This window comes from Thamnophis sirtalis, unplaced genomic scaffold (genome assembly GCF_051295495.1).
Source record: "Thamnophis sirtalis isolate CommonGarterSnake01/CBP01778 unplaced genomic scaffold, rThaSir2_p1.2 scaffold_11, whole genome shotgun sequence".
In the NCBI taxonomy this organism is placed as follows: domain Eukaryota; kingdom Metazoa; phylum Chordata; class Lepidosauria; order Squamata; family Natricidae; genus Thamnophis; species Thamnophis sirtalis.
Genome location: NW_028261391.1, coordinates 21,656,720 through 21,682,703, shown reverse-complemented (window position 1 = coordinate 21,682,703; position 25,984 = coordinate 21,656,720). Strand labels below are relative to the sequence as shown.

Here is a 25,984-nt window from a genome sequence, read left to right as displayed (position 1 = left end):
ATTGTTCAAATCTTTTGATACTGTTTTGGCAATTGAAAGTGGATCTTTTGTTTTCTAAGACATTGTGATAACAAAAATACTGGTATGACTAATACAGTACATGCATTGCAAAATTTATTCTAGCTTCAATTGTATTTGAACTTTGAACTGGAATATAAAAGATTTGTGATATGAAATAAGTTTGAAATACTAAATACTAATCTTAATACTAAGATTTGTTTTTCTGGTTTTGTTTTCCTTCAAAACAGGAAGGGGATGATTACGAAGTCATTCCCAACAGCAGTTTCTGTGTTTCCAGAACAGCCTATAAAGATAATTCTTCAATATACAATATCAATGGGAAGAAAGCAACTTTTAAAGATGTTGGGCTTTTGCTCCGAAGTCATGGTATTGACCTAGACCATAATAGGTTTCTGATTTTACAGGTACTGTCTAAAATAATTTATTACTTCATATAACTCAATACATTTTATTAGTGATTATCCCAATTTTGTTCTGGAAGCCTCAGAGTACTATAGCAGCACATCATGATTTGTGTTTCATAATAAATATGCAAGTCATTATTTGCTGCTTTAGAATTTTAAGGAAGAAAACCAATTGAATTTTTTTTCTGAAATTAGATTGATTTCATGTGTTAAATAGGCACCTGGATAGACTAATTGTTATACTTGTTCCGCTGTAGCAGCACGTAAATATTGGTGTAGTAAAGATAACGCCAATATTATTGTGCTGCTTAAGCGTGACAGGGATTAACCAACATTGTTTGGGTCCTGTTACATGTTATGATAATGTCTGTAATTTTTAGTACAGAATTTACCACCAATGAATGAAATACGTTTTACTATTCATTGTGCCTTTTTTTGCATTAGTAGATTAGAAATATGAAATTTTCATTCCATCCTGTAATCTTACACAAATATGTTTTGGGACAGGAGAGTGTAAGGCCTAAAATATTAATTGAGGACACAGGACTTAATAGCAATTGTAAACAGTCATATTGCTTAAATTTTCTTTCTTAGAAAAAAGTTAATGTAACTTGATATTTGCTAATTTCTACTTTCTGTTTCATGACGATGGCTAAATCCCTGCACTAATCACCCAGGAATTAATTGTGTCAAACCTAGTTTTTTCTACATTATAAATTTTAAATTAATAAGCAGGGATTAAATTAATTGAATAAATAATGACAAAGAGCATTTCCTTAAAACTACACATGGTATTTTATTAAAAGCTTATGGAATAATTTTAAAATAACGAAAATTCTATTTAGAAGATTTTGAGTTTTTTTAATACAGAAGCAAATGGAGAAATATTGTAAGGTTTGCAGTACAGAGTCTGTCCCTAGACTCAGAACTTTGAGCAGTTCTAATATTAGGAGTTAATAAAGATTAGCAAAAAAGTCTTTGTCCATGTACAGAGGCACTTATATGTCATAGGTGACCCAGGTGATTCCATATTTGTTTTATAGCTACTTTAAATTGTATTACTTAGTTGTACAATGCCATCCCTTAATTCTTAAGGAATGGGATCATGCAGGTGTGCATACAATATTTGGTTTACGTTTTCTTTTTTTAGTAATGCCTTCCCTTTTCTTTTTACCAACTGTAAGCATAGCATCTAAATTAGATTCTAAATCTAATAAACGTAAACCATACTGAATTTATTGCTAAAAAGAATAATAATGATATCAAGATTTGTATATCTTATACTCAGGCCTACTCATTCAGATAAACACACACACAATTCTCTACAATTTTACTTTACAAATATGTTTTTTAATATGTGAAATATATTGCTAAACAGCATATATTCTGTACTATGAGTTAATAGCTGGTTTCTAATTTATTGTGAAATTAAAAAAAAACAATCTCCATAATTTATAGGATTAATTTTGAAAGAAAATATTTTATTCTTGATTGGGCACATAATATTTTCCCTATGAAAGATATAAAATTGTAAAGCACAATTTTAAAAATGAAGTAACTCCAAGTTAAGTTGTATACAACTTTTATATGAATACAATGTGTAGAGATAGAGTACAGCCAACATACCTTTGTGATTATTGATAACATGAATAATTTCTAATAAGCAATATCCTAGTAAGAAATTATTGTGCTTGATTTGAAAGTCAAACTATAATAGTCTTTTAGCAAAATCTGAGCATCCAGGCTCAAAGATATTGCATATCTAAGTCTGAATTTGGTTGATTTTCTGAAACATCTATCCTAATCAGAGAAAACTTAAAGGCTTTATTTTAAATCAAATGATTTAAGGCTATAGTCCTCTTGCAGTGTTCCTTGGGAATACTTTTAATAGAAAATGGGCTAACATTGATAAACCACTAAGGAAAATGGACAAAAATTTAAAAAGTTTCTATTTGTGCTAATAATGCTATATAAGAAATGTTCATTTTAACTGCTTTATGTTAAAAGTTGTTATTGTATATTTACATCCTTTTCCATGATAAATCCATATTTTTATAATATGACAAGGATAAGTTGCTTCTTACCACTGTTACAGTCTTGCTGTAAGTTTAATACAGAATAGAATAGAATTCTTTAATGGCCAAGTGTGATTGGACACACAAGGAATTTGGTGCATATGCTCTCAGTGTACATAAAAGAACATGCTTCAAGTTTTGGGGGATGCAGAGGAGATTGGAATAATAGTGAGAAATGGAATGAAGAACCATGTAATGTTTTTGCTTAGGGATGGGCCTAAGAAGTTTCTAAAATAGAATTATCAACTGCTTAAGTCCTCCTGGCTGATGATAATAGATGTCGGGACCGGCTTTAGTTGCACATGGTAATAAATCAAACATGGCAGTTTAAAATCACATTCTCGGGTAGGATACATAACATTTATAAAAAGCCATCTTAGTGGTTTGCTGGATTATCTAGGTGAACCATAGGATGTATTTTGGATCTGAAATTTATTATGATTTGGTAGCCTTTGGCTAATAGAATTAGATCGTAACAGGTTTTGGCTATAATCCAAAATATTATATACATAAAAGGAAAGGTTTCCCTGAGGGAAGGATGTCCAGATTTTAATTTAGGTTGCAATTTACGTTGTTGAATATCCACTTAGTAATGACTGAGGAACAACAAGAGAAAGCCAAAAATTATCTAATATCTAAAACCTCTTGGATCGCAACCAAAATGTACTATAGTAAATATGCTATAGTGTGTCTGATTAGAAATAAGTCTCCCCCCCCCCCCCCAGTTATTCTTCCTTTATGCTGACCAACAGGATCTGGCACTGTACTATCTACCTAGTACTAGGTCATATGATTTATGGAGAGAGTAATGATTTAATTTTAAATTAATTAATTGGAGGCTTTGAGTTAATATTTTTATGCTAAAGTTACTATATATTTTCCTTTGCTTCTTAATGAAATTTAATATTACATTTATAAGTTTACATTAAGTTTAAGGCAAGAAAGACTTAAAATACTATATTATAAATATTTTATAAAACCTTTAAAGGTCTAAAAAAACTTCCAATAAATTTAGTTAGCAGGTTTCAGTGTTCCTGTTCTGCTAAATAATTTACAAATGTCATAAATATAATATAATAAGTACTGCTTTTTTGAGGAGCAAGCTATTTTGATAAAACTTACAAACACTTTAAAATGGTATTTACTAAATGGGAGTGTAAGATTATATTGTATATTATATTGTATTGTATAATAATATATTATTGTATCTTCGAGCCAAATTAGGCATGTTTTCTCAGTTAAAACCAGCCAGAACAAAGATAATTTATTAAAATTGGTAGTCCCTCAAATGCAAAAACTTTGACTGGATTGTGTTCAGGGCATTTTGATAATTCCTGTTGTCCAATATATATGTTCAGGACAAAACTTTTATTAACTGTTTATATTTGCAAAGATGTATTTAAGCCATAATTATATAAAATACTTCAGAGTATGTGCTAGTGAATTCATCTAGACTTAGTTTTAAGACATTACATAGAATCATATAATATAACTATCAGAAGGGGCTTTTGAGATGATGTATTCCAGCCCGCTGCAAGTAGCCCTGTAACAGCATTCCCATTGGATGAACTCTATTTAAAATCCTCCAGTATGAGAAAATCTATTACCCCCAGAGGCATTCTGTTCTGTTTTTGAGCAGCTCTTCATTTTTTTTCTTGATGGCCAATCTAAATATACCTTTTTGTAATTTATTATTTGTTATCATGTCTTCTGGAAAACTGAACAGTTCTGTCCTGGTTTCTACATGGTAACTTGTCAGATAGTAAGAGACAAATATGTAGATATGTTTCTCTATGGTCTTGTCTTCTTCAAGATTAATTTGCTAAGTTTTGCTATTCAGGCTCTCTACCATTTTGATTGCTGTGTTTTTCCTAAACTGCAGTTCCAGAACTGGATGCATAACTGTATCTGTATTTTTTAATTCAATATTTTTATATTCACCACTTCTAAATAAGATGTAATGTGATCAAATGTAGCTTTCCACAGTAAAATTGTTTTTGAAAAGCACATTCCGAAGGATGTGGTATAGCTTCATTAAATCAGTTACACAGAGCCCACCTGTTAAATGAAAGCTTTTTGCTAGTTAACTTTTGTTTCCAGATGTATATCTCTGCAGGCTTCCTAATTAAAATATGGGTATATGTAATATATCTACAGTGGAATATTAAGGGTATGCCTAAAATGGAAAATATGTTTTGTTTTAAATCTAAAGCAAACTTTGAACATTCTCCCACTACTGTATATTCTGAATAGTTCGTGAAGCAGCCTGCCTGTTTACTATCTTCTCACTGCCTTCCTTCCTGCTCATCTCTGTTAGTGCACCCAAATTCCTGCAAAGATCCAAGCAGTAGGAATATTAACGAGAGCAGAAATATCCTACTAGTCCATTTGCCCCTGACCTTCCTAATCTCACTTCTAGCACTAATTGCTCAGTTTTTTTTTCCTGTTTTTATCACCTCAACAATTTCTGCCTGGAACAACTGTTCCATTTGAAAAACAAAATAATCTAGTTTCAATTTGTATACAGAGAAAACATCCAAAATGCTAGTTTTGGTATGGACCATTCAATATGCACTAATATGCTGCTCATATGCAGGTCTTTTTAACCATGAGCAATAAAGAATTTGTGTCAAATTTAGGAATCCTTTCTTTCTAATAATTACCTACAAAGATTACTAGTCATGCTGAAGCTTTATTCAGTTTAAACATGACCAAGTAGCCATAAATTGCTCACAATTTCATTAAAATTGATAAACATTCTTAACTTTTTTCCATAGAGTAAAATTATTTTAAAATGCTGGATTGTGATCAGATTACATCATTTTGTTCCTTTTACTATATGGTCATAAGAAATAAAAATAAGAAATATTCCTATAAAAAGAATAGGAAAAAATATTTTGTCAAGTTGTGTAAATGTTTTGATAATTTAATAGTTTTTCTTTATAATATGAGCATACTACTTTAAACATTTCCCTATTTTAAAAACAATGCCAATTACTGTTTCTGTAAAATTAATATTTTTGTTTAAAAAATTTTTTTTAAAATTTTTTAAATTAATATTTTTGCTTCAAACTAAAATACAGAGTCTATAGATATAAATAGACACAAAAGTTTACTGAATGAGAACTATACTAAAGTCAGAATTTTCTCACCTCTAATAAATATGTACATTCAACTATATTTAGAACCTTAAAAAAATTCTTCGGGAACTCATCACACTTCCTCCCATGGAATACAAGTACAATTTTCGTGTGTGTATGTATGCAAGTAAAAGGACTGTACAAATCTTAGAAGATAACTATGGAAAAATTCTTTTTTAGTATCTGCTGTGTTATATACTAGAATATTGAGAAATATAACTTTGTTGACATCCAAATATTTAAAAGAAAAAAATTCCAAGAATTTCATCATCTATTTTCTTCTAGGTGCAAATAAGATATGAAGTATGTTAGTCTGAATCATTCAAAGTCAGCTAGCTTGAAAGCTTATTTCTATTTCTCTTAGTATAAATGTAAAAAAAAATCCTAATATTTGCCATTTTTGTTGCCAATTATGAACTGGGGAAGTGACATATATTTTTATGGTTTAGGATACATTAACACTTCCCCAATATTTTTTAATCATCCTGGGAAGATACAATAATACAATACAATAACAGAGTTGGAAGGGACTTGGAGGCCTTCTAGTCCAACCCCCTGCCCAGGCAGGAAACCCTATACCGCTTCAGACAAAGCTATCCGACATCTTTTTAAAGACTTCCAGTGTTGGGGCAAGCTGTTCCACTGATTAAATGTTCTAACTGTCAGGAAATTTTTCTTCAGTTCTAAGTTGTTTCTCTCCTCGATTAGTTTCCACCCATTACTTCTTGTTCTGCCCTCAGGTGCTTTGGAAAATAGTTTGACTCCCACTTCTTTGTGGCAACCCCTGAGATATTGGAACACTGCTGTCCTATCTCCCCTAGTCCTTCTTTTCATTAAACTAGACATACCCAGTTCCTGCAACCGTTCTTCATATGTTTTAGTCTCCAGTCCCCTAATCATCTTTAATGCTCTTCTCTGCACTCTTTCTAGTCTCCACATCTTTTTTACATCAATATTATTGTTATTATTCAAAATTTGCTAGTGAATTTTTAAGGAACTAACTTGTATCTTCTAATTCTTAGGTTGCTATCCTCCGTTATACCCAGTCACCTGCCAGTAGTCCTATACAACAATTATTGTACTGTAAGGTTATTTCTCAGCTCTGTACTTTTATAGATGAGTACATCTAAGGAAGTACTACTTAAATTCAAAGGCATTATTTGTTACAGTAATTTTTAAATAATCTTTACTAGTTGAAAAATAATGTATGGTTATTATGAAAACTAAGATGTAACCCAGATAAATATTATTTCAGAAATAATATTTATTGAAGGCAAGAAACTGTTAAATATCACTTACCTTGTAAAAGTAGTTATCAAGCCAGGGCAAGTTTCATTCTGATTTATAACCAAAATCCCAAACTTAATTGTGGTTGTAAATTAAAGACTACTTGAATGATGGGTGCACAGGTAGATGCTTCTCTATTCTTGAATTTAATATTAAACCAAAATGGTCTACTAAGAATGTTCTTATTATATTACTTAAATATTAACATTTCTTAAAATTGATTTATTCATTCTGAAATTGTGGTTTTAATGGAGTTACAGTAAGATACAATTTCTAAACAATATAATTTGCAGTTTGGTAGATCAAATATATTTAAAGATAGTAGAACAGAAGCTACAAATCTCAAATGAAATTAATATATATACCATTGCTGGCTGGATTGCAGTCACCATAATTGTATTATAACTTGCCTTTGGTAACAATTAGCTGCTAATTTTTAGTTAAAAATATGTAGTCTTAACATTTAAAACTATTGTCTACACTGCCTAAGAGAATTTGTGGGGCACCCCTTGATAATAACTTGCAAACTGGAGGAGTCACTTCTCCCTTTGCTGAAATACCTATACTGGTGCTCTTTGGGTTCAATTTAATGCTTTTTAAAAGTCTTTTCTTAACACTTGTAGTATCAGGTCTTCAGCAGAGCTCCTTTTGCAGGTGTTGTCATATGCTTAACACTGATAGACAATAAATTGTAAATAGATTTGTGGCTTAAAATGCACCTGCAGACACACCAACTGAGAATCCTTGAGATAATTTTGGTAAGAAACTTGGGAAAGCACATGACTTGAAAAAAATATTGCATAATGTTTTGTCCAAACATAAATATTAGCCTCCTGTTATGTATTTTTTCAATTAAGATTCCTTTGTGCAGGTATACCAGTATTTTTGTTAGTTATATTTGCAATGTTGGTTAAAGCTTTTGCAGATTCTTTTTATTTAATACCTCGTAGGGAGAAGTTGAACAAATAGCAATGATGAAATCAAAAGGGCAGAATGAGCATGATGAAGGCATGCTTGAATATTTAGAAGATATAATAGGATCAGGACGATTGAAAGAGCCTATTCAAACATTATGTCGACGAGTGGAGATATTAAATGAACAAAGAGGTGAGAAGGTGAGGCTATGAATTAACATATTATTCTAGAGTTAGTTTTAATTTTAAATTATAAATCTAATATGCTTGTCATATGCAACGTAGATGCTTTTTTCTGATTTTCAACAATCTAAATGCTATAAAAGAAGTATCTGGAGTGTTCTTGCTTTCATGTGAAATTACTGCATGCAAACTCAAACTAAACCCTTCATGATTTTTATATAATGAATTTGTGAAAACTTATTAAGGAGGTATAGCTATTGCAAAATAGTTTAAATCTGTATGTTTTGTCTAGTTAAACAGAGTTAAAATGGTGGAAAAGGAAAAAGATGCCTTGGAAGGAGAACGGAATAAAGCAATTGAATTTCTTTCTTTGGAAAACAAAATGTTTAAAGAAAAAAATAAAATCTGTCAATACTACATGTAAGTAGCATCATTTTGGGAAACAGGATGGGATGGATCAAATATATAGACATCACATCTACTCAAATATGTGTTTAGTTTCTATTTATGGAAAGATTAAATGTGGAAAATTTATTCTACAGTAGTTTCTTTAGATGGCTAGTAAAACCTACAATATATCAGAGAGAGAAAAGGAATAGATTAGAAAACAGAGTTGGAAGGGACCTTGGAGGTCTTGTAATTCAACCCCTTGCTCAGGTAGGAAACCCTATACTATTTCAGACAAATGGTTGTCCAATCACTTCTTAAAAACTTTCAGTGTTGGAGCATTCACAACTTCTGGAGGCAAGTTGTTCCACAAATATTGTTCTGATCCTAGAACAGGACGGTTTTATTAGAAATATTTCAGTGGAATGTTCTGAGTTGATTGTATTCCAACGTAACAAAACTCAAAGTGTTTTGAATCTTAAATCACATATAACAGGGAAACTTGAAACAAGCCTCTTGTTTCTTTGTTTTTCAACATTGAGACACAAAAGTTGATGTAAGAGTCTACTGTGCATTATATGTTACCTAACATTCCAAATACTGGTTTGAGAATTTTTTTAATAAAATATATTATAAAACCCTTTTTGAAATCCAAGCAATAAATAAATGTTCCCCTTGGAACATTTCAAATGGTTGTTTCAAGATGGGAAAGCTTTGCATACTTCTGATACAAATTGCATTATTTTCTATTCTACCAAACTACTAGTGATGATAAATAAATAAATAAATCCTTTCCATTCAGAATAATGGAATTTAGTTGCAAGTAGTGCAGTATAAATTTAACCCATTGCTTTTGTACTTAAACAACATGTTCTCCTGTGTGCTGCTTGGGAAATCCAAGCATGGGTTAACTTTGTCCATTAGCCTAGAGACTGAGTTACGTAAATTGGTGACCACGCTTCCTCTGACTGGATGGGTCAGTTATTTAACTCATTCCAGCCAAAAGAGACGTATTCCAATTTTCTCCAGACTAATGAGACAAATTTAGGATTTTTCTTGGATTCTTCAAGGGTTCTGCTTTTTGACTTAATTTGCCTTCTAAGGGACAGGTGGCAGCTCGCTGCCTGCCCAGTCCTTTGTGTCTTGTTCCTCCGAAAAGGACTTTTACTGCCGTTGCATAGTTGCATCGGAGGCTTAGTGCCTGGCTCCGGGAGCCATTGGAATGGGGGCTTTGTGGCAAGCGCCTGAGGCGTTTGAGCTTGGTGTCTTGCAGCCGCCCGGGGTTTATTGCCGCCAGCCCGATAACCGCGCCTTGCGCTTCTCCGCCGTGTCGGAACCCGGAGGACGCCTGCTGTTCGCGGCGTGGCTTAGCCGGAGATTTCTGAGAGGGGTTTTTCCCGCCATTCGCGGCGCGGTCCGCCTTGCCTCTTCATTGCCGCTCGCGCTGGGAGAGCGCTGCCGCCGAAGCGCTCCATGTTGTAGGAGCCTCAGAGCAGCTTACCAGCTGAATCGGCAATTTAAATTTGGCGCCTGAGGCTGCGGTCGCCATTTTGGGGCCGTTTTCGGCGCATGCGCATTAGGCAACCTAGCTACGAGGTTGCTGCTCTCGGCGCCTGGAAGTCTGCTGACTCATCGGCCGCCCATTTCCCTCACTTCAGCCCTGGTTGTTCGAGTGGGAGGACCGTTCTATTGCAGCTCCTGCTGACCACGCGGCCTGTGCTCAATCGTGTAGTAAAGCCTGTGCTTTGTGTGCCCTTTGAGTCTTTTCACCTCTATTCTTACAATGGCTGACCAATCCACCTCAGGAGGTACAGTAGAGCTTTTGGCAGATAGCCAGCATTCTACCCAAGCGGGGGTTAGCTCGAGGCCTGGCAGAGCCGCCTCTAGGACCACCAGTCAGAGGCCCAGGGAAGCATCCGGGGCTCCGGATAAGGCCCATAAAAAGAAAGACAAGTCTAAGGCAGCAACTAAGTCCTCTGGGGAGGGTAGAACTTCCCCCCCAGCACTATTGCCTCAACGTGTTTCCCCAGCCTCGGTTCCTCAGCCAGCAGGGAGTCAGGCCTGGTTTCCTGATCGCCCTTTCCTTTGTCTGTTATTCCGGAGGCGGGGGTGGGGGGTGGGGTTGGGGATTCAATTTCCTCCAGTCATTCCTGAGGCACACGCACTCTCGGCCTATGCTTTGCCACGTGCTGGGCCTTCTGCAACCTTTACCCCCACTGCTGCAGGCCTGAGGCCTATTGAGGGCCATGATCAGCGCCTTTCTCTAGATCTCTACCAGATGATCTCTGCAGCTATTTCAAGGGGGGTGGATGAGGAATTACTCCGTAGGACTCAAGCCCCAATAGTGGCCAGCACCCTAGGTGGGCCTTCTCTTCAGGTTCCTCAAGTAGATCTTCTTCCCCTCTCCCCTCACATTATAGTGAGGATTCAGCCTTGGTCGAGGAAGGGGAGTTGATAGATAGAGATTTCTCTGATGATCAGGGTCTGATTTTTGATCAGCCTAATTCCTCTGGTCTGTTTAAACCTACTCTATTTAAGTCCTTATTATATAAAGCTAACGCTACTACTGATATGGGAGAGATGGCTCCCAAAGATAGCTCTGCAGTAGGCCTGGATACTACTGAGCACCTATTTGCTGAACCGGTTTCACTACAGGAAGTGATTCCTTCCCCAAAGTTATTCATGGACCTCATTCAGAAACAATGGGACCAACCGACTGCGGTTGCTCCGCCCAGCAATGGAGACAGGAAATTATACACTTCCACTCCTGACTTAGAGAACATTCTGCAGTTTATGACTGTGGATCAGCCAGTAGCTGCCCTAGCTTCCCCTGCGCTGATTCCGTCAGAAATTTCTGAGGGCCTGAAGGCCGAGGATCGCAAGGCCGAGATGGTCATTCGTAAAACCCATCAGGCTGCGGCCTGGGCCTTGCGCACTGCTCCTGTGGCATCGTTCTTTAATAGAACCTCTGTGCTTTGGCTCAAACAATTACAGGAGAGACTGACCCCTGATGAGGTACGTCTTCATCAAGATGTGACCAAGATTATGGCCGCGCTAGAGTTCTCAGCGGATGCCACTCTCAATGCCGCCAAGTTCGCTTCTCGAGCTGTGGTGTCCAATGTGGCGTCACGTCGCCTGCTGTGGCTCCGCCATTGGCAGGCTGATGTTAAGTCTAAATGGCGCTTGGTGTCCACCCCTTTCAAGGGTGGTGCCTTATTTGGTTCCGTGCTTGACCCCATACTCATAGAGACCAGGGACAAACACAAGGTTCTCCCCTCCTCTGGGGGGCGCAATACCAGGAGGCAGCAGCCATATAACAGGCAGCAGTCCTTTCGGGGAGGTTACTCGGGATACTCCGCAGCTCCCTTTGTTCCCCACTATAACAGGGGCTTTCACCAGCCACAGGACCACGGCCAGGACCGTGTGGGGGCCAGAGATAGGGGGCGCCAACAGTATCAGGTGCAATCCCACAACAGGAGATCCTTTCGTGGATCTGGGAACCGGTCCTTTCAGAGGTACCGGTGACTCCCAAGGGGAGGAGCAGTGGGCAGACGTCTTCTGGCCTTCACTCATCAGTGGACGGAGATCAAGTCCAACGCCTGGGCCCTTCAGGTGGTGCGGCTGGACCTCACCCTAGAGTTTCTCTCCATTCCCCCAAGACGGTTCATCAGGTGCCCCGTCCCCAGGTGCTCAGTGAAGCAGCGTCTCATGGAAGCCGAAATACATCATCTCATCTCCATCAACGCCATCGAACAGGTTCCCAAGGGGCAGGAAGGCGTAGCGTTTTACTCCATCCTGTTTCTGGTGCCCAAAAACTCAGGGATAGCGGGCCATTCTAGACCTGAAAAGACTCAATTGGTACATCAAGTATCAGAAGTTCAAGATGCAGTCTTTAAAGGGCATCCTGGCATCCATCCGCCAGGGCGACATGACATCAGTCGACATCAAAGAGGCATATCTCCATGTGCCCATCCATCCGGCGCATCGGAGGTTTCTTCGCTTCTACTTCGTGGGCTGTCATTTCCAATATTGGACCTTGCCTTTCGGTCTCTCGTCGGCCCCCCGCACCTTTACCAAGCTCCTAGCAGTGGTGGTGGCCTCGCTTCGCTCTGTTCCGGTGAGAGTGTTGTTACTTAGACGACATCTTGGTCCTGTCGTCGTCTCGAGAACAGGCTCTGTGGGATTTGCAAGTAACAATGGACTCCCTGCGGAGGCACGGCTTCGTCTTGAACCTCCCCAAGAGTCATCTGCAGCCAACTACATTGTTGCTTCACTTAGGGACTGTCATCAATTCTGCCACCTGCAAAGTCTTCCTGTCCCTGGAAAGGCGGCAGAGCATCCAGCGGCTGGCAACTCAGGTATCCACGCTGCGGCTGGTGCCCTTGGCCCTTCTCTCTCAACTGTTAGGGAAGATGATATCTTGCATCAACATTGTTCCCTGGGCCAGGTTTCACGCACGACCACTCCAATGGTTCCTGCTTCCCTATCAAAGGTCCCATACCAGTTATTCACAACTCAAGGTCCGTCTTCCGCCCAAGCCCCTCAGATCACTTTGATGGTGGGCTTCCTCCAAGATCCTCAAGGGGTGCCCGTTCAAGGAGCTGAAACGCATCCAGGTTACGACGGATGCCAGCCTATTCGGATGGGGCAGCCATGCCCTGGATCGGGTGGTGCAGGGTCGCTGGTCGGACCAGGAGCTGTCCAACAGCATCAATTGGCTAGAGTTACAGGCCATCTGACTAGCTCTGCGAGAATTCCAGGACATTGTGACTCACAAACACATTCTGATCTTAACCGACAATGTGGCCTCCAAGGCGCATGTCAATCGCCAAGGGGCACGCATTCCAGGGCCCTCATGCTGGAGGCAGAGAAATTGCATCACTGGGCGGAATCCAGACTGTGGTTCCTTCGGGCGGAACACATTTCGGGTGACTCCAACGTCCAGGCGGATTGGCTGAGCAGAGCCACAGTGGATCATGCAGAGTGGCAGCTCCACCCCGACCTCTTCCAGCAGCTCTCCTGCCGGTTCGGCCATCCAGTGGTGGACTTGTTCGCACAGCCCCACAATGCACAACTGCCCCGGTTTTACTCCAGATACGTGACTCCCAGGGCGGAGGGAGTGGATGCCTTGCGCAGCCCGTGGCCGGCCGGCCTTCTCTATGCCTTCCTGCCTCTACCAGTGATTCCGGCGGTCATCCAGAAGATCCTGTCGGAACGAGCAGAGGTTCTCTTGGTGGCTCCGATGTGGTCCCGACGAACCTGGTATGCCAACCTGGTGCACCTGTCGATCTCGCGCCCGTGGAGGATTTCGGACGATCAGATCCGGCTCAACCAGGGGGCCCTCATACATCCGAACCCCCAGTTGCTTCAATTAGCCGTGTGGCACGTGAGCAGACTATTCTGACTGACCTTCATTATTCCAGCGAGGTCATTGACACGATTCAAGCGGCCCGTCGTCCCTCCACCACTCGAATTTACGAAGCTACCTGGCAGGCCTTCTGCAGGTGGTGCCGACGGAATGGGGCAGACCCTCTCCAGGATTCGGTGCCCCGGGTATTGGACTTTCTGCAATCGGGATTCAACAAAGGTTTGGCACCCAACACGCTTCGCAGGCAGGTCATGGCCCTTGCCACGGTGATTGGGGGAGGTCAGGGACGCTCCTTGCCACGGTGATTGGGGGAGGTCAGGGACGCTCCTTGTCCCAGCATTCGCAAGTCAAGGCTTTCCTGAAAGGGGCGGCCAACATCCGGCCTCCGACCGTGCACCGCTACCCTTCATGGGATTTGACATTAGTACTCAGGGCGCTTAAGAGCTCTCCATTTGAACCTATTACTTCTATCAGTCTTTGACTACTAACTCTTAAGACCGTGTTCTTGGTGGCTATTACATCAGCCAGGCGGGTTTCCGAATTGGCGGCACTGTCAGTTCGGGCGGACCTCTGTATATTCCATCCCAACAGAGTCGTTCTCCGTTTGGACCCAGCCTTTCTACCAAAAATCAACACTTTGTTCCACAGGGCTCAGGAACTCATCCTTCCGGACTTTTGCCCCAACCCTTCTCATCCACAGGAATGCCAGTGGCATCACCTGGATGTACGCAGGGTTCTTCATCGCTACGTGAAACGCACAGGGTCTTTCAGGCGATCGGAAGCGCTTTTTGTGTCCTTTCAGCCATCATCCATGGGACAGAAGGTTTCTCCCCATACGATAGGTCGATGGTTGAAGGCGTGCATTGACAGCCAATCTCGGCAAGTACCCAGGCGCATCACTCCTCACTCTACCAGGAGTGCGGCCACCACGGCGGCCTGGGCCACGCAAGCCTCAGTGGAAGAAATCTGTAGGGCGGCTACCTGGTCTACGCTATCGCCATTCATCAGACATTACAAGGTTGACGTGTATGCCTCGGCTGAGGCCTCCTTTGGGTGGCGTGTGTTGCAACAGGTGCTCCCCCCTGCGGGGGATCCTGGCCAGCCCAGCTCCCGCCCTGGATCTTAATTGCTTTGGCATGTCCCATGCTTGGATTCCCCAAGCAGCACACAGGAGAATGACTGTTGACTTACCTGAACGGTCCTTCTATATGTGCTGCGAGGGGAATCCAAACCCACCCGCAGCTTCGGCTGGCCAGGGTTGTCGTGACTTTGACTTCACTGGCTTTTCACTGACTTGTGACTTTGACCATGACTGACTTTACTTAGTTGTGACTTGTGTTCTGACATATTTGTATACTGTTGGGCTACGGCCATCACTTGTTATTGTTATACATCATTAAACGGCTGACTTTGTACAAAACTGAGACATACAGTCAGAGGAGGCGTGGTCACCAATTTACATAACTCAGTCTCTAGGCTAATGGACAAAGTTAACCCATGCTTGGATTCCCCTCGCAGCACACATAGAAGGACCGTTCAGGTAAGTCAACGGTCGTTCTTGTTGCTCCTGCACAAAATCTCTACAGTGGTGGATAGCGTGGCGTATATATTCATTAGGGATTTGAAAAAGATATGATACACTATTCCAGTAAATAATTTGAAAAGTCCTAAAGTTTCAGGCATTGTTGGTTCATCTACTATATTTTTCGGAGTATAAGACACACCTTTTTCCCCCCAAAAGAGGGTGAAAATCTGGGTAGCGCCTTATACACTGAATACAGCATTTTTGGCCTCCAGAAACCCCGCCCCTTTACAAAAATGGGCATGCAGAGGGTTTGGGAGGGATGCAAAGTGCTCCTGGGGGCTGGGGAGGGCAAAAACGAGCAAAAAAAGTGGCTGTTTTTTGCTCATTTTTGACACCAGCCCCCAGGAGCACTCTACAAGCCTTCCAAAGACTATGCATGCTCTTTCTTTTTTTTTCTTTTTTTGCAAAAAGGGCCTGTTTTCGCAAATAACGGGCCGTTTTGTGCTTGTTCCCCTACCCCAGCCCCCAGGAACACTCTACAAGCCTCCTAAAGGCTATGCATGTCCTTTTTGGGGGGCAAAAATGGAGCCGTTTTTGCGCACCCCCCTTCCACCCCCAAGAGCACTTTGCAGGCCTCTCAAACTTTCTGCATGCCCCATTTTTCACAAAAAATGAGGCGTGCAAAGGGTTTAGGAGGTCTACAGTGTGCAAAAACTTTTTTAAAAAATACACCTCTTCAAAATCTTGGTGTGTCTTATACTCTGAAAAATACAGTATGTTGCTTAATTAGAATTGTTTCTAATTAATCTTAAACTGGGCAATAAAATCCAATATAGACATTAGGTTTGCTTTCACTCTGAATATGTCGAAGCAGGTAACTTTAGATAAGATCAATTTTATCCAATATCAGATGTCTTTCTTTTTTAGTTATGAATTACAGAAGCGGATATATGACCTGGAAGCAGAGAAAGGAAAAATACATGAAGACACCAAAGAAGTTAATGAGAAGAGCAGCAAACTGGCAGATGAAATGAGAGATAAGAATGAAGCTCTGAAAGAAGTAGAAAAGTAAACATTAATTGTTCTATTATTTGGCAAAACTTAGCAATATTTGAAGGAGTTGCTGCACTTGTTCTATTTGCTGTTCGTCACTGATGCATTAAGGGTAACAAGTATGACTTTTTTCTATCTTTTGTAAAAACGATGAAAAAAAATCATTGGATCATTAGAGGGTTTCCCAAACTGAGGTATACCTCCCTAACCCTTGGGGAGGTACAGATAGAATTCAGGAGAACTTAGTTAAATCTTTCTCAAAGTTTCATTGCATTATGTTCATTTTGGTATTTGTATTTTTAATATAAAAAGGTATATACAATAAGATTACAATAAAGGGAGATGTGGAGACAAAAAAGAACCCCTGGATTATGTTCTTATTCTAATACAATGGTTGTTGTTATATTTACCCTTTTTAGGAAACTCAGTAAAATCACAGCATTTATTGAAGAAAATAAAAATAAATTTAACCAGCTGGATTTGGAGGATGTTCAAATTAGGGAAAATCTTAAACATGCAAAAAGCAAATCAAAGAAACTAGAGAAGCAGCTTCAGAAGGATAAAGAAAAGGTATAACTGCAATTTCATTATGGCTTTTCAAGGGGAAAAATATATTTGGTTGCCTCTAGATGTAAAAATATATGACCAGAAAGGTGAATCCTGCTGCTGCTGCAGTTAGATCCCAGAGTGAAAGCTTTGTGATCATAGCTGTATTCCTTTCTATAACTTTGGTTTCTTTGTTCACTTCTATCCCAGTTTCTTCAATCAGGAAATTAATCTTTTATTCTCATATCCTAGTGCAGCGATGGCAAACCTTTTTTGGCTTGTGTGCCAAAAGCAGGGGAGTTGTGCGTGGGCGTGCTACAGCCATAATGCAATGTGCGATCCAATGTGAGGGAGAAAATAGCCTCCCCCTCACAGAGGCCCTCCTGAGGCTTCAGGAATGGACTTCCAGTTTGTTCGTAGGGCCAGTTTAAGCCCTCCAGAGCCTTCAGGGACCTTCTGGAGCGCAGAAAACTGGCCCTACAGGCAAACTGGAAGTTCGGGAACGGACTTCTGGTTTGTCTGTAGGGCTGTTTTTAGTCCTCCGGAGCCTTCAGGGACCTTCAGGAAGCTTTCCTGAAGGCTCTGGAGGGCTTAAACCGCCCCTACGAGCAAACCAGAAGTGACTTCCGGTTTGCTCATAGGGTCATTTTTCATCGTCCGGAATCTTCGGGGATGCCTCCGGAAGGCCAGTGAAGGCTCCGGAGGCCTTAAACCGGCTCTACGAGCAAACCAGAAGTCTGTTCCTGAACTTCCAGTTTGCCTGTAGGGCGGTTTTCTGCGCTCCGGAGGCTTCAGGGAAGCTCCGGGGGGGGGGGGGGGCTGTTTTTGCCCTCCCCAGGCTCCTATAAAGCCTCTGGAGCCTGGGGAGGGTGAAAAATGGCCTCAAAAAAAGGCTAAAGTCAGTTGTCCAGCGCGCATGGCCAGCTAACAGGGCAACTTGAGAGACCGCCTTCTGCCAATTACCTCCCTGCGACCAATTAGATCTCACAGATTGGGCCTCCTCCGAATCCCATCTGCCAGCCAGTGCCGGCTGGCAACTACAAGGAGGAGAGCCTTTTCAGTAGTAGCTCCGACCCTTTGGAACGAGCTCCCCTTGGAGATTCGTACTCTCACCACCGTCCAGGCCTTCCGCACAGCCCTTAAGACCTGGCTAGCCCGTCAGGCCTGGGGACAAAGATAATCGCCCCTCCCGAATGATGAATGAATGTTGCTCATTATTTTTACTCTATGTGTGTCTACGTTACTGTCTGTATTCCCCTCCTGATTTTATGTAAGCCGCCCTGAGTCCCCTCAGGGAAAAGGGCGGCCTATAAATGTTAATAAACTACAAACTACAAACTACTACAACGCCTCGTTGCCCTGACAAATGGCTTTGCGTGTCACCTGTGGAACACATGCCATAGGTTCACCATCCCGGTCCTAGTGCAACTATGTCTACAAAAGATAGATCTCTATTTAAAAGTTTGATGCTCTAGCCCACTCGCAACTTTAGACAAACTTCAGAAGACTTTATTTCTTTATCCGTAGGCATGTAATTTTAGGCAGATTCTATACATATTTGTTGTTAATAAAGTTAGCATTCGTATTTAATAACATTTTAGGATTATATCCGAACTCTAAATAATATAAACTGAGCAGACATTTCTATGTCGAGCAAATTACGTAGGCATGTATGTATGATGAAATTTGAGTCAGTCACAATTTTAATTCACAGTTTATATGTGCCTTGTAGTTTTCCAAACCACTGACAATAGTTAAGAAAGATGTTAAATAATGTAGCCAAGTGTCAGTTCAGATAGATATGAGAGATTGACCAGGTTGCCAATTAAACAACTATTTTAGCATAAGTATATTAAAGTGATCAAAAAACCCAATTCCAAACCAAACAATCTTCCTGCAATAAGAAGTTAGATTATTCTCCTGAGAAGATTCCTTCATCTCATAGACCAAGAACAGTTTCATTTTTTAGGCTGTCTATGTTCATATTTGATTCAGTTTATTTCCTATGGGAAACATCAACCTATAGTAATTAGTATGAAATTTCTATTAGCCTAATCTCACTGCACTGGATTGCATGCTCTGGAACCAAATATCTAAAGTGATTTGTGTAATAACATGCATCATTTACACAATGACACCATTCAAATGAAGTCATTAGTTGACACTTGTTGACACTTGTAACCATTTGTGTGATATCATTATGCTAATGGCACAATTACTTTGATGTCATTTGTGTTTAAGACGAATTCTTAACTTGTAAACATTTCTTTCTGTTCATTGAAAGGAGGTTTCTCTTATGGCTTCTGTATAGTTCATTGTTTTGCTTAGGTTTTATATTTACATTATATAAATATTTATATAGCATGCATATAGGTTTTACTACAAAAACATGGGAATACATCTGAATTAAAGCAAAGTGACTGTAAAATGTTTAGACTAGTTACTATTTCTGGCAATCCAATTATTGATGATGTAATGTGATTCTGAATGAGTAAAGTATTATGAACTAGATCAGTGATGGCTAACCTTTTTGCCGTCATGTGCCAAAATCGCCTGTGTGTAACCCCCCATGCTGCATGTCCCTGCAACCCTCCCACATGCAACCCCCCTGTGCACGTGCCCCGCACATGCTGCCATGCATGTGCATGCGTCTCCCACATGCGCCCCCTCCCGAGTAGCAGAGACTCAAAAACCAGCTGGCCGGCATGAAGCGCGTGTGCATGTGTGGTGGAGCTGAGCTGGGGCAAAGGCTTGTGTGCCCACAGAGAGGGCTCTGCATGTCATCTCGCACATGTGCCATAGGTTCGCCATCACGGAACTATATAATCCAGTTACCCATTGGGTTAGCCTTTGAAAGAATGATAAGGCAGTCTGATGTTGCTAAAACATTAAATTTTAGGCTGATAATGTGTTTTACCCAATGCTAGACAGTCTGTGATAATCTAAGAAGTGTATATATCAAAGATAATTATAGTGGCAAACAAACTTTAATAATGAGTCAACATATAAATGATCACAGACAGATTTCTTCATTTGATTTTGCATGTAGGAATCTGGCAGAGCACATTGGAGAACATGTGACTGGGAACACACAGAATTACAAATTCGTGAATAAAATGTCTAAACTTTGGAATTTTCAACTCCAAAGAGTTTTTATGCATTCTTTATGTTAGCTGACTTTTTTTTAAAAATGCACTATAATGCAGCATTTGGGCAAAGGAGGGTATAGGTAAATAACAAACATTTTAGTACTATATAAGGATACAGATAAAATGTCTTCAGGAAAGAAGTACAACAGCATAGAATGCCTGTTTTAGGATGCATTGTGCAAAAAATATGGTATATATTCTTATTCATGAATGCTAATCTTGCTGCATAAATTATGTGTACAAATTCATCTTATCTTTAGGTACTACATATGTCTTTCGATAAAGATAACTAATTAGCGATAGCCAAAGCTACATAAGTAGGCTTCTATTTCTTTGTAGGGACATATTCTCCTAATGATGCTTTACATTTTAAAAGTTTCCTAATTTTCCAGAATAGATTTGGGTGATTCTGAAGAATCTGATTGTAAATTTTCATAGAATTTTTTAAAAAGTGTGGAATTGTTTTATTGCAAAAGTAATGTTAGACTTCTGATAGGTAGAAGAATTCAGAACTGTACCTGCTAGCAGTGAATCTGCAATTACTGAAGCAACAGCTAAGAGAGAAATTCTAGAAAAAGGAAAAGAAAAAGCAGAAGAAAAACTAAAAGAAGTTATGGACAGTCTTAAAAAGGAAACTCAAGGACTGCAGAAAGAGAAAGAGGTTTGTATTAACTGCCTGCCTGTCTCTTAAAAAAATAAAATAGTGTTTTGTTTTTAAGTACCATTCAAGTAGCAGTAAATTCATCATTATGTGATGAAATACAGTTGACCATATTCTTTTGGTTATTATGGAACTATATTTTATTTATAAAATATGTTGCAGCACTAATGTAGTCAATACATGGTTCTTTAGAAAGCATTCTGGTTTTTTGAGGACAGATTAAATGATTATGAGATGATACTTCTATATGTAGATACATATATAGAAAACTGAAAAAAGCTGGATTTGAAAAGAATAATTATATACTATTCCCATGAATTATACTTATTATTTATACTTCACTGGTGAGACCACATTTCAAATACTAAGCTTATATGGCCTCAGACTCAATTCACTCTATTTAAGCCAGGAAAGTAGAAGCCCCCTGTGCATACGTGGGTGACACGCCGCCCCACACATGCACATACAACCTCCCTTTGTACATCTACTGTGCAAACAACCCCCTGTGCGTGCGCCCCACACATGCGCAGCAGAACTGAGCAGGGGCGACAGCTCGCATGTCTGCAGAGAGGATTCTACGTGCCACCTGTGCCATAGGTTCGCCATAATGGGATTACAGGTTGCTTTAATAGTCTGCACTTTCCCATGATATACAGTACAGTAAGATACATTCTTCTATCACCGTGCCACATTTTTCTTGGATAAAAGGCAGGATTAGGTATCAAGCTAGTCCAAGCTTTACTTCTTTTGGAAAACCCTCTTCTACATTGTAGTGGACTGACTTGCAATCTTATAAGCAGATTCTTTGAGCTTAATTGTGTTCCTAACTTTTCCAAATACACAGCAAGGTATATATGTAGTCAGTGTTGTCAAGTTGCTTCCCTAAATGCCCTAAGGATTTCATTAAAAGTGATTATGACATTACTCCCATCTTGTTGCTTTTGTGAAAAGACCAGAACACATGGCTTTGTCAACAGGTCTGGGAACCCTGAATGGAGATGGAGCTGATCAAGTTGTTGGTTTGATTATGTTGCTGCTGCCATGTGGTGGGCAGTTGTTTTTATATGGTGGATTTTTACTGTAAGCCACCTGGAATCTCCTGTGAGTTGAGCAGCCATATAAATTTGTTAAATAAAATCAGGATTTGGCTGCCTATGCAAATTATAGCCCTTACACCACCATTTACTGAAGAACAAGTCCATTAAATTAGTGGAAAAGAGTATTTTCATCTATCCTTTAGTCCTGTATTCAGAAATCTTTGGAAGTAGAAGCAGTTATTACTTCTATTGTTAGGGAAAGGCATCCTGAATTAGATGCTAGAAACCAAAATTTTCCAAATGTTGCAGCATGTCAGTCAGCTTCAGAATAATTGCCTATAATTTGTCATTAGTTAAGCTGCTACTGATAGTTACATAATTTTGTGATGAAGCTCTGTGCCAGCAGCTAAAATAATGTGTGTGTTTATCTGGGCTTTTTTTACTTGTCATTCTTTGTAATAAATACAAACATAAGCACCTTAGGTTTTGGAGGAATTAGAAAGCAACAGCTTTTCCTCTTGATACTTAGTTCTTTGGAAAGGTGAACAAACTGAGTCAATCAGGATTCTCATTTCTTATGTTGGGAAATTCTCATCCCACAGTAGTCCTCCAATCTGTTAACTGGACTATCATAACCATTGTCCCCTAGCTCCTCTGGTCATGATTTGATGGGCAAAGAAGGGAAAAATATTTTAAAGGCAACTCCCAAAGAAAGCATCTGGTTTTTATTTTATTTATTTTTATATTCTATCATAATAGAATGACACTTAGCAGAAATTGTTATTGAAAGTTGGAACACACATATATTTCTATAGAAAGAATTTTTCCCCCTACCCCTCTCTTCAGGGTAAAGAAAAAGAACTAATGGAATTCAGCAAAACAGTTAATGAAGCACGTTCAAATTTTGACGTGACCAAGTCAGAACTTGATCTATATCTTAGTCGTCATAATACTGCAGTATCTCAGCTAAAAACAACAGAAGATGCTCTTCAGACTGCTTCAGGAACACTTAAAGAAAGATTAACTGCTATCAAAGAATTGGAATCAAAATTACCTCAAACTGAGAATGAGCTAAAGAAGGTCAGATTTAAAACATTTTTATATATTTGAAATATTTAACTTCATTTGTGATGTTCTAGAAATTTGGGTGGGTAATTTTTTGACATCAAGAACTCTGTTTTAAAAATAAATGCCTTAAAACAAACATAGTCTTTTAACATTTAGGAATCTAGTTATTGGTGTGATCTTGCAGGAGTGGAAAGGATCAAACTTGGGGCCATTTTTGGGTCACAGGGTGTTACAAATTCTGCAACTGGACAACTCAGGGATGTACATTTTACTTACAATGTTTACTCCTATGTGCCCATCATGATTCATTTTTGTCTTAATGACAGAGTTTCTGATGTTGGAAAGATTTAGTCTCAGTCATGACAGGAGGTTTTTTTCCAGATTTTGGTTTAGCTTCTTCATTTTCAAGGGAAAATCTGACAAAGTCTGGAATGTTTGAACTACTAACCCAGGGTGTATAGGATATCAATTTCATTCTTCATAAAGTATAAAAGTAAAATTGGCCCTGAAGCTCAACTAAATCTAATAAACTGAATTCAGAGGTACTCTAAACAAACATTTAAAGTTTCATGCGTTAGTTTCCTTTGCTGATTCACTTAGGAACATTTATATTATCCTAAATTAAAGGTAAATGTTCAGAAATATACCTCAACACACATACCTGATTGTGAATCTTGACTCAGGTATCACAGCACTAACTTTTCATCAATAACAATTGACACCATTCTTTGGGGAGGCATTGGCCAATGTTTTATACTTCTTTCTTTAACTTATTTGGTGACTTAACTTAGGATCCACTGCAAATAAAATTTGCAAACATGGATTAACAACATAAATCCTAATTCAAAGCCACCCTTTCTTAATACCCAACTGGACTGATGCAAATAGCAATGACAATTTCAATTCCATTTGCAGTGGATGGAATGCTGGTAAATTCCATTTGTGGACTCAAATAACTACAGGCATGTGAATTTTATAAGTACTGATCAAAACTGTAGAATACGTTTCAGATGGCATTATAGCCATGCCTCTCATACCCCCAGAACCCATCTAGAAGAGAAACCTATGTTCCTGCAGACCATAGACTAGTAATACAAACAACATTTGTTTTGTAGCTGTAGGAGCCTTTCCAGAATGACTGGACATTTAGAATGGAGGGATTTAAGTAACAAAATGGGACAGGTAATTTTGCAGGAGTTTAAGAGCATCCATTTCATCCCTTAAAAACTCTTGATTCTTCCCTCCCCTGAAATGGTCCTGGCCACAACTGTTTTTGAAATGCTATCCTTAACACAGCACACAAAACCTAGTGTGTATGGATAATGATGCACATAGGACTTCTGAGGATTCTGGTCTTCCTTCAGGACATCACAGCAAGCAGATCCCAGAAGTATTTATTATTCCTAAAGTGAAATTCTCTCCGATAGTAACTCTCAGTTGCACTCTTGAAAAGTAACATATTTTGTTAAGCAATTATCATTTATGCTTAAAGCTTTCTGAGTTGAGCTTTGCCAGCAGATCTGCTTTAAACACTCGAAATTTCTTCCATGGGTATTACAAATGTTTTTCCTTTCAAATATAAGAACTGTTACCAGTCTACTAATGGGACTTCTCATTCTTGCGTATTATTCTTATCATTAATGTCTTTTTTCCATGGTGGACAAAGACATTTCTATTACACAAAAAATGGTGAAATTAAAACAGTAGATATTTTCCCTTCTTTTAACCATTGTTTCTTTTTATGGTTTTCTTTTCCCCACTTTTCTATACAGTAATGCTTTTAGCCTAAATTCATTATCCCAAAACTTTGCATGGGCTTTTTCTCTCATAGAAAGATAGATTAAGTATTGACCTTGCTGATGTTGGTTTTCCTGTTTTCATATAAAGAAGGATCTTCGTGGTAATTCTTGGGTTCTAATTTGTAGTTTTTTTGGATGTATGAACATAATCTAAATATGTTGCTATAGGTTCATCAATCCATTAATTTCAAAATGCTCCAGTTCAAAAATGTCCAGAGGACTGCTATAAATACATTAAGAAAATGTAAACTAAATTAAAGTGTAAGTGGGAAAAACCGTCAGAGTCTGGTGTTTTTTTCCCCAGGAAGCCTGCCCTAGCAATAATGAGCCTACTATTTGGTTCTATTATATGTAACATCTTCCCTCTCATAGTTTTGTTTTATCTATTGTTACTATTTAAATGGATTTGCAAAATGTTTTAATTCCTTGGGGGTTTTGTACACTGTCCAGTCACTTTTGATGATATGGGCAGATATATATTTGATTTGTAAACTTATATATTATAAATTTGGAAGATTTATTTGACTAAATAAATGAGAGGAACAGCAGATTTTATTAACATTGTAATGAAAGATGTGTATCATTTATTTCAAAGTTCAGATACATTATTAGGTATTATTTGATATTGGTATGTCCTTTACCCAACTTATTTGTAGAATCATAAGTGAAAAGTTATGAATATATCTGCAGCAATTCATGATGTTCCCAAAATGATATGTATACAGTGATGTCATAACATAAATACTACCCTACATACTGCCATAAGGCAAATATATGTTATGGCATTTGTGTGATGTAACATGTATCATCATTTGCCTCCCCCTTGTGGAGACTTATACTTTCAATTTCTTATTCAAGAAGCTGTACAATTAGTTTTTAGTAGAATTCCCACTTTTGAAAGTAGCTGTAAGTACAATTGCTTAGGTGGATTAGTTGTACAAGAGAGTGTTATGTTAAGTTTGTTATGCTACTTGTAATATTAAAAAAATATTGATTTCTTTCTTTTAAGAAAGAAAATGAATTGGATAGACTTGTAAAGGAGGAGGCGGACATGAAATATTACATTGAAGATCTACGTCAGAAAGTAGAAGAAGCAAAAAGTTCATTGGCAATAAATAGAAGCCGAGGAAAAGTTCTTGAAGCCTTGATTCAGCAGAAGAAATCTGGAAATATTTCTGGAATATATGGAAGACTTGTAAGCTGTTTCTTTACATTATTATTTTGTAATTTTCCCCTCCTTTTTTGAGCTTTAATTTAGAGAACTCTATTCATTAAGAAAATGTATTAGCAAAAAATGGCTGGTCTTGATGAAGCTTAATTTGTGATCATTGCCAGGAGATTAAAGTATTTTCTTGCTAAAGTATTAC

General features: G+C 38.9%; 2 protein-coding genes across 5 annotated transcripts in view; both read left to right on the top strand.

Annotated features, from left to right (window-relative positions):
* SMC4 (structural maintenance of chromosomes 4) overlaps positions 1-25,984 on the top strand; it is a 53,239-nt gene that overhangs the window by 5,124 nt on the left and 22,131 nt on the right. For 3 of the 4 annotated variants that reach the window (XM_087725308.1, XM_014067943.2, XM_014067944.2), the window contains exons 5-12: positions 249-425; positions 7,878-8,042; positions 8,317-8,444; positions 16,232-16,372; positions 16,777-16,927; positions 20,549-20,713; positions 22,597-22,830; positions 25,627-25,812. In XM_087725308.1, the coding sequence (XP_087581434.1) occupies positions 249-425; positions 7,878-8,042; positions 8,317-8,444; positions 16,232-16,372; positions 16,777-16,927; positions 20,549-20,713; positions 22,597-22,830; positions 25,627-25,812 (1,347 nt within the window). Of the gene's footprint in view, positions 1-248; positions 426-7,877; positions 8,043-8,316; positions 8,445-16,231; positions 16,373-16,776; positions 16,928-20,548; positions 20,714-22,596; positions 22,831-25,626; positions 25,813-25,984 lie in introns of those variants that run through there. The other variant, XM_014067945.2, reaches the window with a different exon arrangement.
* LOC148043553 (lamina-associated polypeptide 2-like) lies at positions 9,634-11,965 on the top strand. Its single transcript, XM_087726035.1, has 2 exons — positions 9,634-9,764; positions 10,832-11,965. The coding sequence occupies exons 1-2, from the start codon at positions 9,634-9,636 to the stop codon at positions 11,934-11,936; spliced, it is 1,236 nt and encodes a 411-aa protein (XP_087582161.1). The 3' UTR covers positions 11,937-11,965.

Coding starts and splice junctions, on each gene's coding strand:
- LOC148043553 (XM_087726035.1), top strand. CDS start 9,634: ATGGGGGCTTTGTGGCAAGCGCCTGAGGCGTTTGAGCTTGGTGTCTTG. Junction 9,765..10,831: donor GAACCCGGAGGACGCCTGCT/GTTCGCGGCGTG, acceptor CTCACATTATAG/TGAGGATTCAGCCTTGGTCG.